This window comes from Haemaphysalis longicornis, unplaced genomic scaffold, assembly GCF_048455015.1.
Source record: "Haemaphysalis longicornis isolate Haplotype H1 unplaced genomic scaffold, Haemaphysalis longicornis Haplotype H1 scaffold_1, whole genome shotgun sequence".
In the NCBI taxonomy this organism is placed as follows: domain Eukaryota; kingdom Metazoa; phylum Arthropoda; class Arachnida; order Ixodida; family Ixodidae; genus Haemaphysalis; species Haemaphysalis longicornis.
Window position 1 is genome coordinate 296,479,654 of NW_027526203.1, and position 18,495 is coordinate 296,498,148.

Sequence of the window (18,495 nt, forward strand, 5' to 3'; positions counted from 1 at the left end):
CTCTGTACATGAAACTTAAATGCTGTTAGCTATAAAAGGGATCAGAATGAGTAAGAAATAGCTAGAACATGGCGGAGTTTGTCATATATAGCTAACTGTTTGAGGTAGGGAAGTGCAGAATGGGCGTGCGGCAAGTGTAAACCAGGATTTTAGCTCCCTCCGCATGGATAACAGCCATACGTAAACATGACAACGAAACATTTCTTGGGTATGAAGCTCCTATATGCCACAATATCGGCGAGAGAACCGCTTGTTTGTGTTCTTAATGTCTCATAAACAACGTCTGGCTTTTGTTTAAATATCTTTCTGGAAACTGCAGCTTCTTTTTGTCGCCCTGCTGATGCGTGCGCAATTCTGTCATTGCGATACAAAGTACACCTCGATGGTAACACTTCGTTGATTGCAGGTGCTGAATTTGCAACAAAAAAAATTTTTGAAAATTTATTTCACACTTTTAATACTTTACTATAGTCACTTGCCCTGTTATAAATATGAAAACTTCCGAAACCTCCCATCGGAATTTCAATTTCTGGTTTAAAGCAACTAAGCGGCACATAGGCTCTCAAACCTACTGTAATAAAGAACTAAGGCTTCAATTGCGCTGTGTACTATTCTTTCAGTTCAAAGTGGGTGAAGTGTTCAAGTATGCGTGTGGTACAGGATGTGAGGCATGGCTAGGCAAGCTTCATCACAGCTGTAACTTAAATGCAGATACGCAAGACGCCATAAAAACTGTTTCACATATAGACAGAAAATATAGGGGGCAAAAACGTGTTTCAAGTAAAGATATTCTTAAATTACATTTTAGATGCTCCAAATTTCACCATGCTTACATCATTCGAGCCGATGCACTAAACTGTAAATTGAGTCATCGACTAGCAAATTTATTGGCCGTGCTCTTTGAATTAACTTCGTATCAGACCATTCTCCAATAAAAACGACAGCTTCAAGCATATGACACATACACTACACCTTGGTGTCGGAACGAAACGAAAAACGGAACCGAAAAACGAAAAAAAAACAATATTTTTGGCCGGAACAACTGAATTGGAACGTTCTACAGGGTGATAAAAATTAAGTCGACAGGTTTTTTTTTTTTAAATTAGGCGCTTATATTTACGTGAAGACCACCTCTACAGTGATGCTATGCGCCCAGGGGAACACAGAATTATGGGGTAATTATTGATGTCGGCAGCTTTGATTAATTATCTTTTTAGTGGCTGCTGTAAGCAGGCATGTTTGTATTGAAAAGTTAGACGCAATCGTCTTTCTACAAAGTTTGAATTGGCAGAATTCTTCTACCGCATCCGTACTCCGAGATATCGAACTGCGAAGTTTAATTTCCGTTCGCATGATTACGCATGCCAGACCGTTACCACCGACTGGCCCAGAGCTCCTCCCTTTTGTGACGTGGCTGCTGTGTACCGTGTTTAGTTTGGCAACGGGGTGGAGCCATAGGCAAAAGTGATAACTGGCCCCTTTTGAGTCTTGGCTGGCGTTATCGCAATCTGCAGTGCTCTGAACCGCTATGGCAACGCCGAACAAAAGGGAGGAGCTTTTCGCCGGTCCTCACTGCCTAGCATGCGTAATCGTGCGAACGGCAATTAAACTTCGCAGTTCTGTATCTCGGAGTACAAATGTGCTGGAAGAATTCTGCCAAATGAAACTGTGTAGAAACACGATTGCGTCTAACTTTCTAATACAAACATGCCTGCTTACTGCAGCCGCTAAAAAGTTCATTAATCAATTTTCGTTAATTAAGCCACCGACATTATTAGTTACCCCATAATTCTGCATCCCCCTGGGCGCATAGCCTCACTGTAGAGGTGTTCTTCACCCAAATATAAGCGCCCAATTTTAAATAAACCTGTCGACTTAATTTTGATCACCCCGTATATTGTTTTGTTCAGGAACGAAACTGGAAAAAATTCGTTTCGGTTTTCGGTTTGAGTGGAAAGTCCAGGTATTCCAGAATTTATTTCAACTGCCATGCAGCGGGGACTGAGGTTGCCGTCGATTCGCTGGCATAAAAGCGCTAATATTTATTTATTTATTTATTTATTTATTTATTTTTTATTTATTTATTTATTTATTTATTTATTTATTTATTTATTTATTTATTTATTTATTTATTTATTTTGTTTGTTTGTTTGTTTGTTTGTTTGTTTGTTTGTTTGTTTGTTTGTTTGTTTGTTTGTTTGTTTGTTTGTTTGTTTGTTTGTTTGTTTGTTTGTTTGCCTACATTTGCCCTACGACATTGTGATAGGGAGTTGCTACACATGAAGGAACTCGAATATTTTGAAACACGACATAATAATATAATAAGAGAAGAAAACAATGTTTGGCGTGATTACATCAGCATACACAATTAGCAGCGAAAACAGCAGATTACAGCGGCACACTCAATGGAAACAGCTCCAAGTCATTTTGTGCGTGTAGAAAATTGCTGCCAGAACCCTGCGGAACGCATTTCATAAGGGGAAGAAAGTGTAGGACAGGGAATTCCTATCTTTAACAGGCTTTAGAAAAAGACGCTTGGAATGCGGATGGGCGTCATGAATATTCATCAATTTTTTGCTGTCATCTCTTGGGGGGGGGGGGGGGGGGGGACTGAAGATACTGATGTTGATTCGTTGCTACGTGCTCTCAAACAATCTGTTAGATTAAACACAGGGAAAAGGTGCCTGGAGTTTAAGTGTGTCTAATGAGACAGAGCGTTTTATACACGTCACAACTATACACGTATACGCGTATACAACTATACGCGTATACAACTATTGTATCACAACTACACACGTTAGTAACAAAGCGCACAGCAGGGTTTTGAATTACCTCAAATTTATTCGGGTCTCAAGTCAAGCCAGCATACTCAAGATTTCAGCTTACGCACGCAGCGCGCTGGTTTTCTGAAGGCTTAGTGTTCCCTCCCAACAACTGTATACTTCACCGCAATGGGACGCACCAAAACAAATCGCGCTCGAAGAGTTGTCAACGGCAGCGCCTTAGTAGAACCAGCCAGGCTGAAGACCATGAAAATGTGCGTTGAGGGGGTGAGGACTGCCGGCATGTAGTTTCTGGGGGCCAGGGTCGAAACCTGGAGCGTCATTTGCAGCTGCGCCATCAAGAGGAGTGCTTAGATGTTCTCTTATTTTTTGTGTGTGCAGTTGAGATATTTAGCGGACATTTTACAAAAAAATTAATAAGCATGACTTAATTTGTTTTAACCAAATTTAAATTTCCCAATGATTGAACATAATTTTATAAATCTCGGTTTTTCTTGCGTGCAAACACGAAGCGTTATGAACCGTTACGAACCTTTATTTTTTTCGGTTCCGGAGGTGAACCAAAACGGAACTTTTATTCATGGAACGAAAACCATTTCGCTCGGACCCCTGCCTTTCACCCTGTTCGTGTTATGGCCCGCCAAGCTGCCAGAACGCCACGGGGATATATAAAAATCAATGGCTTTACGTTAAAAGCGAAACCAAGCACTGCGACAAGGCAAATAATTTTCGCTGCCAAATAACGAAAAAAAAAGATACGATGAAGTGGGTGCACAACTACGCACCTCATTTTATATTACGTCTATATTATACATTACATTTTACATTTGATGTTACGCGTAGCTTTTGTTGGCACCTTATACGTACCCCTGTTGCAGCACTAACTTATTCGCTTTGATACATGGTCTGTTAAACAAAAAGACACGAGGAAGAGAGATGGATTATCGATGTAGTCTGTGTGTCACTGCTCGTTCAGCTGTGATGTTATGTTCTTTGTTTTCAAGCCCCCCCCCCTATGTAATGCCCATCATGGGCCCTTAGGGTACTAAAATAAATAAATAAATATTAACCAGGGTAGGATTAGCGAAACCTATTTAAATAAAGCACTGCTGCATTCGTTGCCAGTATAATAAAAAATATGTAGCGAGATAACTTGCACAACCACAGAATGCTAGAAAATACCATTTACTTAGTTCTAGAAAAAGCATTTCGCCCTCAGCCTTAAGAGCGTTAAGGCTGAGTGCAAGGACCAACGGTGCGTTGCTTATGTGAGGATGCAGTGCATTTCCGTGGGTAAAGTAGGGGCTAGAAAATTGTAACAGCGCACACAACTCCAAAATTTCCAAAGCGTTTTCTTTCCCGGTCGCTGGCAGCATCTTAGAAGCGCCCATAAGCTTTCGTTGAAAAAAAAAACGTGGAAAATATCCGACTGCAACTCTTGCGATGTACAGTCTTTGTCGAAATTGCCCATGCCATGCAGAAAGTGCATAGGCCGCCAAAAATTCAATGTTCAAGCTTACGTCTCGAGTGAGGCTGAAACGTTTCATCCCGGAAAGCTAGACAAAACATCTTTCTTGCTTACTGTCGCAAAATAATTTGGTCACAGGTTAAGCTTATTCTTTAAATTTTTTGTGTTCCAGAATCCATTGGCTTGGTGTATAAAATTTTGACGAAGACTGTATGTTGAATCTTACGTATAAACCCGACGCTGTTATTGTACACGGCAAATTTAAAATCAACCATGTAGAAAAAGTCATCGATGGTGCGACTCCCTGCTCAACGAACCTCACCTGCACAGGGCTAGCCTATTGGCACAAGCCAAGTAACTTGACTATGATCGGCTACCCATTACGCACATCCACATATATGGAGGTTAACGGTGGAACTTATCATGTTGTGTCTGTCTTGAATACTGGTAGGAGCACTTTGGCAACGATTTCGCTTTCGCAGCGAAGAGAAGCAGACGATAACTGAGTTTGGTTTATCAACGCTAAGATACGGCATCCGAAAGGGCAATAAACGCTTCTCTTTTCAGGCCGCGCAGAGAGCAGACATGGCGGCCAGTAGACTAATAAATATGTCGCCGCTGTAGTTAGACTGTAGAAACGACACAGCGGCTGGTGAAGCCAACGAAACACAATTAACAGCTTTATACGATCCTCAAACGCACCTTTCTTAACAGAGACAATTAGGAGAATAAAGGCAGCGTGAAAATTTTCGGTGAGTCAAACTGAAGTGTACGGCATCTTAACATACATCCCTATGCTCCTTGTGTTCACTGCAGGACGAAGGCCTCTCCCAAACTTCTCCAGCCGTTCCTCCCTTACGATGCCTTAGTCCATCAGCCCTCTGGATTTTCTTATTTCATGTACCCCTTCAGTTCACTATCATTCCTTACTTTCAGTCCTGCCTCTCGTAGCCACTGTGTTATACTGCTTGTCTACCGGTCGTCACTTCTCCGCATTCCACACCCATCGCAAGTCTACTTCTCTTAATTTGAGCCACGATGAATTCGCCCGAGTTTGTGCTCTGATATGCCCGTTTCCTTCCCCTAAGCGTTACTCCTATCACCCTTTTTCCGTTGCTCCTTAGGCTGACCTAAATGATCCTTGAAGGTGTTTAGTAAGGCGCTAAGTTTCTGCCCAATAAATATTCGCTGGCAGTATGAGTTCGTTTTATGTAGACCCTTATCCTTTCGGTGATAGAGGGAACCTAGTACTGCTCATCATCTGGGTGTGTTTGCAGAATGCCCCCAGCACATAAAAACTATATTCCCTATTTATTTATTTTTTTGTATGTGATCAGCCATGACAACTTTTCCAAGACAGCAATCTTCATCTGCTTCTATAACTATGCCATTATCTAGGCTAAAGGCGATTATTTCTGCATGGCGATTTAACATTACTGTCGCTTACTTTATATTTATCGCTAATTCTGCTATCAAACTTTCTGAGCGCAGAACCTGAGATATTTATCACAGTAGTTCTTTTAATTTGCTGGACAAGACAATGTCTTCTGATGACTCAAGGGACTCAAGCATTCTCCATTCCCTCTCATCCCTAACATTTCTGCCATTCAATCCCCCTATCCTCCAGACAGGCTATAAACAAGTTTTGAGAGATAGTGCCTTCTTGTCGCGTTCCCTTCCTGATATGGGACTTTTCACTCTTCTTGTGAAGCATTATAGTGCCCGTGCATCCCTAAAGTCCCCGAAGAAAGATAGAATGTGCGCACTCAGAGACGAAAGTGATAGATTCCGCACAACATGGACGCGATATTAAAGGAAGCGGAAAGATTTTATGACGAGTTGTACGCTAGCAAAGGAATAGCTTGGTTTGCGAGGTTCCAATACTAACTAAAGACGAAGCGGAGAGGCGTTAATACGAAGAAGAGGGAAAGTGCAGGAGACAACACAATAACCGTGCACTGGTGGTGCAATGTCTCCTCCACCTCAAAGGTGGAGGAGACATTGTACGAGAAAAGCTTGCACAATTATTCTCGGAATGATTCAGAACTCATCTAGCCTGGAAAAATACCAACATAACTCCAATTCAGAAGAAGGGGGATCTCAAAGAGCTTTGAATTAGAGAACGACCCGCCTATTCTTTGTTGAATGCAAGTTGTTTCAAAGGTAGTAATTAACCGCCTAAATGACGTCTTATATTCCCACCAATCGGAGGACCGGCTGGATTTAGGGAAGGCTACTCAACATTCCATCTCATTTATGTCGCCTATCAGGTAATAGATAACTCTGCGGTGTATAATAAACCCCTTCACATAAAATTCTTAGGCTGAGAAAAAGCGTTTAATTCAGTAGACTTCGCTGCAGTACGGGAAGCATGGAAGGACGAGGGGACAAGGGTCGTGTGCATAAAGCATACAATAGATGGTAATCAAAATAGCTGTTTATATACAGATTCTAATATACATATTTCGTATGCCATTCAACAGAAGATACTCATATTCCATCTGAAGGTAGCATGCCGGATGCATGCACCTTCTGTGCTCCTTAATGCTACCGTAGGGACACGCAGCGGCGCCATCTATGAAAAATGGACTGTCGTATCTATGATGCAACAGCCTGGCCTGTTATATACACCTCGTCAGTTCCTTTTCATTTTCTTCTTGCTCGGAAGAGGACGCTCCGTTTGAAAGAACAACTCTTAGATTAAAATGCCTTTTTTAACAACGTGAACATCTTTTCAGGTAAAGAAACGCGTTCAGTATTACTTTCGGTGCATAGAGCAGCGCTGCGCTGCTTCATATACACCACATTTCTTCGTTGAGAAACATCCGCTGGAGCAAACTCATTAATAACTCAGTGTTAGTTACAACTTCTACGGAGGGAATTCTGAGATGTGGGATCAAGCATCAATAAAACCAAGTGGAGGTGCCATTCTGCACTGCAAGTGTGTAATCGCCAGGGGTAAATTACCAGATAGGCTGCGCACAGTCTACGGCGAAACACGATAGCATGTGCTTAACTTTTATAATATGCATGTGGGCAAACATTTTTGCGTAAATTTTATTTTTTATGACATTTTCGGGTAATATGAGCAGGTGTATTGCTATGTTCAGTTCGTACCGATGACAACCCAACTGTACTCCTGTGTGAACAAAGTTCGTTGAATTTGTTTATGACGAAAAACAGTTCACATGTCAGACTACACTGCAGCAATCCCGAACAACTGGCAACATGGCTCCGGAGTGCTGTCGAAATAAAAACGGACTACGTGCCATGGAATCGCGGCAGTAATGGTTTGTGTCTTGTTGAGTCTTGTTGAGAGTTTTTGTGTCTTGTTGAGCGCACGTGCGTGTCTCGCTGTGATTAAAGTTTGTTGTTACTCGTGACCAGAAATCCTAGACTATCGAACAATATTTATGAGTTGTCCAACAGACAACTTAAACGATTCGGCGACCCTGGTATAACTTTATATGCAAAAAATAAAGATTCCATCTACAGAAAGCTTAAAAGATCTGGGGACCCCAGAATAGCTTTACATGCGAAGAACGAGGGTTCCGAAAGTTCTTATATGCAGCTTGCCCTAATCGCGGTCCCTGTGCGACAGTATAAACGTGGAAGCACGCCCTGCGGAGTTGTTTTCATGTCGGCCCTATCAAATACCAAGCAAGTTCTGGCATTCGTATGCACACCGTCATGTCACGTTTCTACGAGGCCCTTGTGAGGCCTCTCCGAAGCATGTGAGGCTCCTCAGTGTGAGTCGAAGCACTTGCTGGCAATTGCACGAACTCTGTTGGTCTACACTAAGTTAACGCTTGGTTAACGCTTGGTGGTACCTATTTTTTCGGCAAACGAGCGCACAGCCACTGTACGTGTCCGCTTCTTATAGCACACAGCTTCTGCATTCACGATATATGTCGCTTTGTGAGAATGACGCCATATTAAGTCTCGCTTCCTGCATTAGTATTTGTGCCATTAGAAATAGTTTCAGACTTAACACATGAGCTTAAAGACCACCTTGTGTGCTTACAACGTGCTGATCAAGAAAAAGTGCAAAAGATAAATTACCATTTGATAACATTTGCCAGAGCACTTCAGTAAGTGAGACCATTCAAGTAGAGCCTTTAAAACTTCAATGGATCTGCTTTACCACAGTGTACCCGAAGGAACAACCACAGCTTCCAACAGGGCATATCCGCTGAATGGTGAAGGATCTTCTCTGTGACACTGAGTCTCGTTGTTTGTCCAATTGATGACTCCGGTGCATTGTAGACCCGCGGTAGTTACAAGCATCACACCACCTTTACGCACCTTCATACACCCACTATATCGCTTTCCTCCGTTAAGACATCATGTTTTTACTGCCTCTGAAAGCACCGTCGTGCTCACAGATGAGATGCGTGTCCGGTTCCTCATGCCGAATCCAACCTAGCTTTCTGCTGAGCCTCCTATACCTTCGTCTTTATATCTTTATTCTGAGTAACGAAACATCGCACACGTTAGTGTAGTTATGTGTTGTTTCAATTAAACTACTGACTCTTTCGCACATAAAAGCTGCAATGAGGCGAAAGTGTACGGTGTGATCTACCGGTCCTCACGAGATGATACAGCAGCGGATCAGGCAAGTGAGCTTGAGACCACCATTCTTTTCCGGAAAATTGAGCATCCTTTCATGCGACCTGGTATGTGGTCTGGTGCTTTAGTTTGTTTGTTTGTTTGTCTCCCTCAGAGGTTTACACTTCTAGGCTGCGCCGCTAATCTATGACTGCCCCGCACTTAAACGTCAGCTGCACCAAACTTTCGGAACGAGCACTTGAGATTTTCCAGTGTTCACGCGTTCATGCATCGCACACTAGTGACGCATCCTCGAGACCTATGGTCCCGTCACGACGAACAGCGCCCCAGGTATTTCACCTGTAAAAAGCTCGAAAACAATTACAAATCAATGCTTCAGAGAATCGTAACAGAAAAGTTACAAAATCAGAAGCGCGAATTTGTGAACTTCCTGGCAATTCATGTCTTAATGCCAAGTGTTTCTCCGAGTTTTTGTTACGCGTTCAGATATCTGACTTTCAGGGAAAGTTTTGTATAATCCGAATGAGTTAAACGGCAAGTGTAAATATTTATGCTACTACCTAAGTGCACATAGAAAAGTCCTTTCTGTTTTATTTAGAATCACCTTACTGCCCTCGTAGTTGCATTCAAACTACACTGCTCAACGGTGAATTTTTGTTTCCTGTTCAGCCCCTTCCTTCGTTAGTAATGAGATAACTGCAGACAAAAATGATTTCCGCATGGCGTGTAGCTCAACTTTCTCAAGCAGGAAACCCCTGCTCTTGAGATATTGCCACCAAAAGCTCGTGTCCCCGTACATTCCTCCCTGTTTTAACGGATGCGTCTACTACCATTCCTTTATGGTCATTAGTAACTCGTCTGTAAGCATTTTCTTTTAATCTTCAGTTGTTCACAAAAAAAACTTATCCATGAAATATCTTTGGAGGGGGTAGAAATAGACTGCTTTTCAGCATTTCATTAGAAAAAGAGGACGAGGACGAAGAAGTACGCAGGAAGTTCGCTAGACTTAAACTAAAATTTTAACTTCCACTCGCTACTTCAAATTAGGCTTGAATTCGCTAGATTTAAACTGAAACCGGAGTAGAAATCAGAGTGTTGTACTAATCAGGTATGTTTACGGCTGCTCCTTTTGGCCCGGGGAGACGCAAATTGACCCTTGGTGTGACTTTCCAGCATAATACACGTATTTTGCGCCTCATTGCAATAAAGTCCAGAACCCTTCTTTCCCGTAAACCGGGCAAAACTTCGTTATTTAACGCTTTATTAGGTAAGAGTGTCTGTACTGCCGCATTTCAGTATTTTAGATGTCACTGCTACAGCTCTATTTGCTCCTAACAACACTTCAACACTTGAAACTGGTTTTTACGGAACACAAAAATTGTGCTTCGGGTGCTTTTTAGTGAGATTTTTGCCTCTCCACCATCCATGGTAGAACTTAACCCGTTCCAAATGGCAACAAATTAACATTTTCGTTTTGTATAGAGCCAGTATACTCCTTACTGGGTCCAAGGATTGGGTTAAACGTTACTCAGGGCGCCAATAAGAAGGTTTTAGTATGCTCTGTTTCCAAGCTAGGTGGGGAGAATGCAGTTGTAACTCCGCTGTTTCCCGTTCTGTGCGATGGTAGAGCTAACAGACCACTGCCCTGGTAATATCAAAACCCCGTGATTTTTGACGCTGAGAACAATTGGTGCTGAGAGTATCCTTACCTTCCGAATACCTGAATTCGAAACAGCGAAATCCCGACCTGCAGTGTATTAATAACCAAGAATGCCGCCGTCGCAGTTATACTTCACTCAGCGGCGCCTTATGTGCGCTCACGTGCATCGACCCCTCGCGAAGGGCCTGGCTGCTCACCAGCACCATAAATCTGCAAACGTCCGCTCAGCCCTGTTCCGGAAGGCGCCGTCGGTGTCATCACTGTCGGTGCAAGGAACAGGCAAACTTTTCGGAGAATTTCTTTTACCCCTGGCGTATCTACATGAGCATTGACTCCCAAGTTCGACACAGGGCCTAAAACTGACGCAACCCGCGAATGACTAAGAGCGCCATTAACGCGCGCCTTGGGCGTAGCGACACACCGGCGGGATTCCTCTGGAAGCGGCAGCAGCGACCCTGCGCATGACCGTGCTCCTCGGGACACGCAGTCGAGCTGCGATTTTGGCACTGGCGCAGCGCATATTTTTGTATTGTTTTAGATCAAGCCAACTGCGTAATGACTCGAGCAGCGGGTTGAACCCGGTCTCCAGTTACTCGGCCGCGGGCAACATCTTTTGGGACGAAGCAGCGCTAAGTTTAGCGCAGCCGACGCATCAGCGCGCGGAGAACCTCCTCTCCTCTGTAAACGGCGCCCTCGCGCTCCTGCCGCCGTCTGCGGAGGGCAGACAAACAGAGCGACATTCCAGCTGCTTTTAAAACGGCGCGTCTGCAAAGCTGCGAGTCGAAAAGAAAAAGGGATGCATTTTGGTAGCGTTTAATTCATTTGATAATTTCGTATTTGAAGGTGAGAGATTGACCACGGGCGGCAAGAGCTCGAGGAGTCGGGACAGACCCTTCTTTTTCTTGTGCCGCCGGAAGAGAACGTCCCTCCCCTCTCCTGCTGCACGGTCGATGCGCTTGGCTTTCGGAACACGTCACACCGGCGAAACTCCGCCTTCCACGAAGCCCCGTTTCCCTTCCCCTCTCCCTGGAACTACAATTGAGCCAGCCCAGGCGGCGCTTTATAGACCTACTCTGCACTTCGGCCAGATCACGAGCCCAGCACTCGAGGAGCAGACGAGAGCCACGCCGAACCATGGACGAGAGCACGAAGGTCCCGCTGACGCCCGGGGCGGTCATCAACGTACCCTTGGGAGCACGGCTGGAGATGCAGCTCAAGCTGCCCACCGAGACCAGCGGCATCATGGTTCCCGCCGGAGTCTGCGAGGCCGACGAGGGCCAGACCGTGCTTAAGAAGAGCACCCAGTCGCGCACCGAGACTCAGCAGTCCAAGCGCGTTGCGACGCACGGCGACCAGACGGTCAGCGAGGCCAGCCAGGCTGTGCGCAAGGTCATGTCCGACACCCGGTCCATGGTACACCAGTCCTCCACCGAGTCCAACGACAGCACGAGAATCGTGAAGACCACTGCGCAGCAGGTGAGCCTCACACACCACTCAAACAAAACCAGAAGGTGCACGCGCATTTTGGCTCAAATGTAGTCCCGTCAACGTGCTTGCCGGAACTCTGCGCCGGCTATCACGTTGGCGGCTATTGCGCGATTCGGCTGCATCATCTGTATTCATTCGCGAAAATTGCAGCAAACGTTTATGGTAGCATGCGTGCGCTAGCACCCCCGCGATTATCCACAATGGTACCACTTTTCTATACCATACACTGTTACCCATACGTTAAAACAGAAACATTATCAGGGTCTAGCGTTTCAATCCTAAGAATTGGGTAGTTTTCACTGCAGCGCATAGCTGCCGCTAATTTCGGAGGCATAGCTGCCTGGCGCCAAAGGTGGAGTGAGACAGCTCTACTGCATTGTTATTTTGCCATTGTAATATAAATCCAAGCCGAGCTAATGTATTTTCATGCAGTGAGAGAGAGAGATAACTTTACTTAACAGAAAGCGCTCCTTGTCCTGGGCTCCATGTGTGGAGCTGATGGCTACCTCTGCCGGTTCAGGTAACTGTAGCAGGCATTTACCAATTGAGATGACAGGCTGGTCGACACCAGGCAGTTAGCGTATGAAGTTGAGGCTTACACTAAGAACCTATCTCAGTATTTATTTTCTCTTTTATGTGCTAGTGAAGTCAGCTTGACAAATTACCACTTTCTGGCGAGAACTTGTAGCATATTAGCATAAACACGACACTTTTTTACTTAGAGGCATTGGCTACAGTAAGAAAGCCTACCACTTCTAAAGCTGGCAAGTGTCCTTTTGTTCGGTAAACGGGAAAGATAATTACCGCTTCATGTCTTCAGGTATTGCTCTGTAACAGAAGAGTCATTGTTTACATTTGGAAGTGCGATTATTTCTGTGCATTCATTCATTATTATTGCTTTTTTTTCCCCGCAGCAAATGAAGTACTCGAAGCAGACGTTTTCATCGACCAGCAGCTTCGAGTCGAGTCAGCACTGATCCAAAGAAAAGAAGCCCATGCGCTTCGACGGTGACGACTTCGCGGATCTTTCTCATTCACTGTATGCTGACACAGAGCCTATTTACTAAGGAAGTATCACATCGCTCAATAAATGACATTTATGTAAATGCGTGTGTTGCCTTATACTTCTCGCAAAGTGTCATGTAGGAAGAGGGCTCAAAGCAGAGAGGAATGAAGCTAAGAAGTCTACGTGCGGCAATATTACAGCGGTCCTGCAACGGGGCTAATATACGCTCCCTGTCTTCCCTTCCTGCCTCGGAGAACTGCGAAAGCTGCAGTTATCTCCGGTACAGAACGGCACTCGATATTTACTCGCCGCGGCAGATACCTTTTTTAGCCTCAGCTTCACTTTTGTTGCAGTTTTCTTTAAAGTGGATATCGAATGCTGTTATTGCCGCTGTTGAGCACGGCAGTCGAGGCAATATTGCTCATGCGACGCCATGTAAGAGCAAAAGAATGCCGGGATTTTGTAGAACGTGGGAGAGAGAGAAATGAATCTTTTGAACGAGTTTCCAAGTTATCTGATGTGCGTAGAGGAGTAAGATATTTTTCGGCATTTTCTGCCGACCTAATCTAAACACTGGACGTGATTAAGAGTCTTGTCAAAAATGCGTTTCAGTTGTTGAAAGAAATTGTTAAAAAATGGTTGCAGGGTCATTTACTTATAATATGGAGCGGCACGCACTCTTTGTTTCAACTCAAGTTTCCACCTCTTGAATGACGTGTTAAATCCAATTTTCTGTTTACTAGTGGTGCCCACCTGCGTGCCTCTTTTAGCGTTGATTTTGGTGTACACTTGTAGTCCTCTCGCTAACAGTCACTTAGCCATACCGGAGGCAGCCCCTAAGTCATCAATCAGATATTCTCACAATTGCTTTTTATGTGCATTGAAGAAATGAGTGCCGGTTTCTTATAAATGTACAAAAGCTTCAATACTAAATGAAACTATGAGGTCTCAAGCAATAAAGCTGCAAACTCGAAGTGTGGTTTTTCATTAGTGATATAATTGTTTGATTATGAGGTTTAACGCACCGACGTCGATAGACGATGAGCCACGCCGTAATAGAGGGCTCCGGGTTAATTTTGGCCACTAGGGGGTCTTCAACGTGCGCTGAAATCTCGAACACATGGGCGTTTTTGCTTTTCACCTCCATCAGAAAAGCGGCCTCGACGGCCGGGAATCGAACCCGCGTCCTTGGGCTCAGCAGCACAACGCCTTAGCCAGTGAGCCACCGCGGCGGGTCACTAACGATATAAGCCGTGCCGCAGCGCATTTGTTAGCTTTTTCACCAATGCTGAGGCTGGTATACCATCCGCCCTTCAATCCCTCAATTACCATTAAGGTTTGTAGTAATTTTATATGCCAAATAGTACAGACATAAAAATTAGTATTACGACAGCGAATATTGGCAAACGTGAGACGCACATTTTTCCAAAAGGGAAAGATCAAATTTCAATACGCTGCATGTTTTATATCTTGCGCACTGCGTACGCACCTTTGGGGTGTCTAATATTCGTTGCTTTTATAAACCGCAGATCCATTATTCCTTCCTCTGCTACTATGGTATCCATATACTAACCAATTAGTCACATCTACTCCTATATAAAAAATGCTTACATCATTTTAGGTCATTTTCTGACAAGACGACGACATTCTTTTGTGCCAAATGGTGCCTTAGTTGTGCCAAATGTTTAAACGCAGGATCAAAATTAATGTTTACAAGCCGCCGCAGGTATTATTATGTTTCATTGTTTTAGTTTCTTTACTTTAGCAGACTCACAAATAGCGAAGCACGCACAGCTTCGAAGGGACAGACAACGTCCTGCTCGAATAGACAGTCTGCGAATAGCGACGAGCCCCGAAATCTATCCTAAAATCTTAGAAACCACCAAGGTCCTGCTGCTGTAATGTGCGCTTTAGAGTACCTCAGACATCCCGTTCGACCAAAAGCCTAATACGCGCCACGACATAACGCAATTCAAAGCATCACCTTTCCATTATGTAACAGCACACCGCAGGCACCATTTATGTGGCAAATTGTACGCTGGGCCTCGTCATTGGTCTACTTCACTTCGTTTGATCAGAATTATTGGTCACTCAGGTGTGTTGAGGTTCAACAGGCCGACGGCGATTGCTAACAGAGTACGATGGCGGTAAGAATTTATGCGCCAACTTCGTCATAGATCCTGCACTTAATGTCTATATTATATGGTGATTTCTTAGAAGGAGCCTGAACAGGCACTGATTAAAAATGGACCCGAGCTTGCCCTTAATCGTTCGCCCCATAAAACACTCGGAGGGCTACGACATCGCCAGTCCAAAGCTGTACCCCATGATCGGTCCATGTATAAAATCCGTCACTTACATATGTTATGCCAGCAATTTTTTATTGCCCTGTTCCTTTAAAGCTGCAGTCATAACGCCTCATTGTCGCGACAGATGGAAACTGCTACACGAAGAGATTTTTCAAGGAAGCGATTTTCAAACGAAGCGAGTTGATCAAACAGCTATTGCCGTTTGTGCGCCAAATTACTCCAATCCAAAGTGAGGTGGTGAAGGTCCGTAGGTATGATCTGTTGGTAATAAGGGCAGTACGGGGGCGGGGGCCGATTAAGGCGGTATCATTATTCTGCTGCGGAACGCGTTGTGGCACTGTTATCAATGCTTTAGTTGACTAATACCTCCGTTGGAATTTAATTATTGTCAGCCCAGCGTAAAAGATCCTATTGGAGTTTCGTCTAGCAGGGTCGTCTTGCGTAGAGCGCGCCGAGTATTTAGTTCCAATCGCGGCAGCAGAAGAGGAGGGAGGTAGTGAAGTGCTCTCTCTAACAGCGTCATGTGCTTCTTGGTTCCCCAACTCTGAGACCGTGTGCCCTGAGTTCCACGGTAGGCGCATAGTTTGGAAATTTTGAGAAAGCGGCTCTAGGGAGTAAGTACGTGGTGGTGTTAGTTGTATGGTGGTCTAAATATGGCCTCCGGGGCTCTGGGATAATGTTCTTGAAATACGTTAATGCTGGTGTCGTTTGAGGTGCATTTGTCGAGTTTGCCCATTTCGAGTCGTAAGCCGCCCAGGAAGCCGAGTTGGTAAAGCATCGGACGCTATTTCGATTCAGCTTGTTGTCGAGCCTTGTCGTCGAGCCTTCCTGGGAGGCTTATTTTCTGGTGCATAACCCCATCTGCAGTACATCCCTAGGATGGTGATGACGCATCCGGCAACGTGGCGGGGTCGAGTAGTCTCTTGTCCCAGACCAGAAATTCCAAGCCTTGGCTTGTGAGTTCGCATCGCGCGGTGTTCTGGGTGACGCTTGCTTTGATTAACGCAGCCAACGGTGGTAGGGCAACATAATATTAAGATATGGTTGTACGTCTGTGTCAAAGTAGGTCTCTTATTGTGCGGCAAACCACTCCATGTAGGATGTCGAAATAGTTCAGGTAAATGGCGGCAAGGTTTCACAGCATATGCGACCAAGGGACGCTTCTCTTGTCAGCTATATGGGACGTTCCGCCGATCGGTCAACTCTTGGATCATTCCCTGTAAAGGGTGTACCACCACATGCATATCCTTGTAACTGTGAAGTTGTCTGTTTCGTTGCCTTTTTTATTTTTATTTTTTTACAATAAGAAGTATGTTTTTCATGTGAAAAAAAAAACCAACGAAGCTGACAACTTCCCCGCAACAACAATCTTCATGCGGGGGTGCACCCTTTACAGGAAAGAACCCAAGAATTGCGATATTTCCACTGGAAGTTCTCACATGTTCATTGACTAAATAAATGCGTGAAGCAGACTATCCGCAATTTTTGCCAATTTAGTTTCATATCCCTGCTATACCGTGTTCTGTTCTCCTCTTCTATTTTTTTTTCTCTTTTTCCTGCCTTTCGAATAATTCACCTTCTGCGCACTTTCGAGACCACACTAGCTGAAACATCCCCCACACCTCCTCCGTTGCCTCCCGCCATCCGCGAAGGGGCGACTAACTGGGCGGCAACAGCTTTGCGCGTAAATGGGCCATGAGGGGCCCGTGTCATGGTTGGCGGCCACTGAGTGCGCTTTTCTTTGCTTACGCAGTGTGTGACGGAGACGAAGAAGGAGACCTCGCAGCTGCCGTCGGGTGGGTCGCTGCTTTCCACGACAACGGTGACGAACCGCTCGACCAGTAGCAGCAGTAGCATGACCAAGAAGGCCCCGCCACCCACAGCCCCCAAGCCCAAGCTCAAGCTCAACACAGACCTCGCCTCCGATGTGTCTCGCTTCGGGTTCCCGCCTGACAGGCCCTGCTCCAGCGCAAGCGTGAGTGGGCGGACGGAGACTGCGGGGCACTCGCGGTGCCTGAGATTCACTCGGAAGTAGGGTTAAGCAAATTGGCGTGAAAATAGAGAAGAAAAAGTGCTCGCGTCATGTGTTAATCTTCTCGTTAAGCCACAAATTTTGCGGCGGGCATAGTCATACGCACATCACCGGCCCGCAACTATTGTCATTTGCTGACACAGCTACCTTATTATATAGCACCAAGCAAAAAAGCTAGCCCAGCTTTATAGAACCATAATAAAATCCCATAACTTGCGTTCGTCAAATATTTCGCCAAAGTAGAGTCAGCAAAACTCCGCCTTCAAGCAGCCAACGGAGTAGGGATGAACAGAAACAGGACGCGAGCTATGGTTTGTTAAGTCATGAATGCAACGATCTTTCAGCAAACCCTCAATCACCAACATCGCCAACTGTCAACTTAATTAGCCCGTTTAAACGCTTCCTATAGGGTATTTAAGCCTAGTAAAAGGTTTCTTCGTATCCTTACTCAACAAGCTTCATGCAGGTGCTACTGCGCAGACGTAGGGCACGGCGTGGAAACTTGAACACGCTTGTTGAATAACAGGTTGAGACGCTCACCGCTCACGGCACGACTTGGTGGAACGAGCCTTCGATCCGCCCAGTAGAAAACAAAACGAAGTCAAGAGCTAGCTGGTACCTGCGTGTATATTGCTGGGGTTTTCCTCGTGGTGCGCAGACTAATTCTCATCTAGACCGTTTGAGTGTAACACTACACATGCACGGCAACGTTTTTATATTTAGGTGTCTGGTTTGTCTGGAGAACGCGAACAGCTTACTGGTCACAGAGGCCCGAGCACTTTCCTTCTGTCTAGAAAATATGTCATTGCTGGTAGAACGCCACCACGTATGTTAAAAGCTTCATAAATCCAGAGGCAAATGTAACAGTTTTTACTTCGTTCACAAACCAACTTTGCATCCTGGTTAATGAAAAGGTGCATTTAAATATCTGTATTGGCGTGCGCTCTCACAAACATTCTTCCCTGCAAAGTAATCCATCCATAGAATGCTTACTCGCTCATTACGGGTGACATAATCAACTGAGCAAGCAGAAGGCATGGCATTTTTTTTTAGAACCTCCACAATGAAGATATTTTTTTTTTCATTCTAGCCAATGCGCAGTGAAAGTGTTGCAACGAAAGAAGTAGTTTTACCACAGAGTCCAAATCAGAGCGATTGGAAAAGTTCAGGAACAAAAGCT

General features: G+C 44.8%; 2 protein-coding genes across 2 annotated transcripts in view; both read left to right on the plus strand.

Moving 5' to 3' along the window:
* The window catches only part of LOC144148487 (uncharacterized), a 124,175-nt gene that overhangs the window by 76,872 nt on the left and 28,808 nt on the right, over positions 1 to 18,495 (plus strand). The window contains exon 5 of the mRNA XM_077680023.1: positions 17,037 to 17,258. Coding sequence (XP_077536149.1) covers positions 17,037 to 17,258 — 222 coding nt within the window. The remainder of the gene's footprint in view (positions 1 to 17,036; positions 17,259 to 18,495) is intronic.
* On the plus strand, positions 11,243 to 13,074 carry LOC144148499 (uncharacterized). The gene is made up of 2 exons (XM_077680029.1): positions 11,243 to 11,956; positions 12,883 to 13,074. The coding sequence occupies exons 1-2, from the start codon at positions 11,615 to 11,617 to the stop codon at positions 12,943 to 12,945; spliced, it is 405 nt and encodes a 134-aa protein (XP_077536155.1). The 5' UTR covers positions 11,243 to 11,614; the 3' UTR covers positions 12,946 to 13,074.

Coding starts and splice junctions, on each gene's coding strand:
- LOC144148499 (XM_077680029.1), top strand. CDS start 11,615: ATGGACGAGAGCACGAAGGTCCCGCTGACGCCCGGGGCGGTCATCAAC. Junction 11,957..12,882: donor TGAAGACCACTGCGCAGCAG/GTGAGCCTCACA, acceptor TTTTCCCCGCAG/CAAATGAAGTACTCGAAGCA.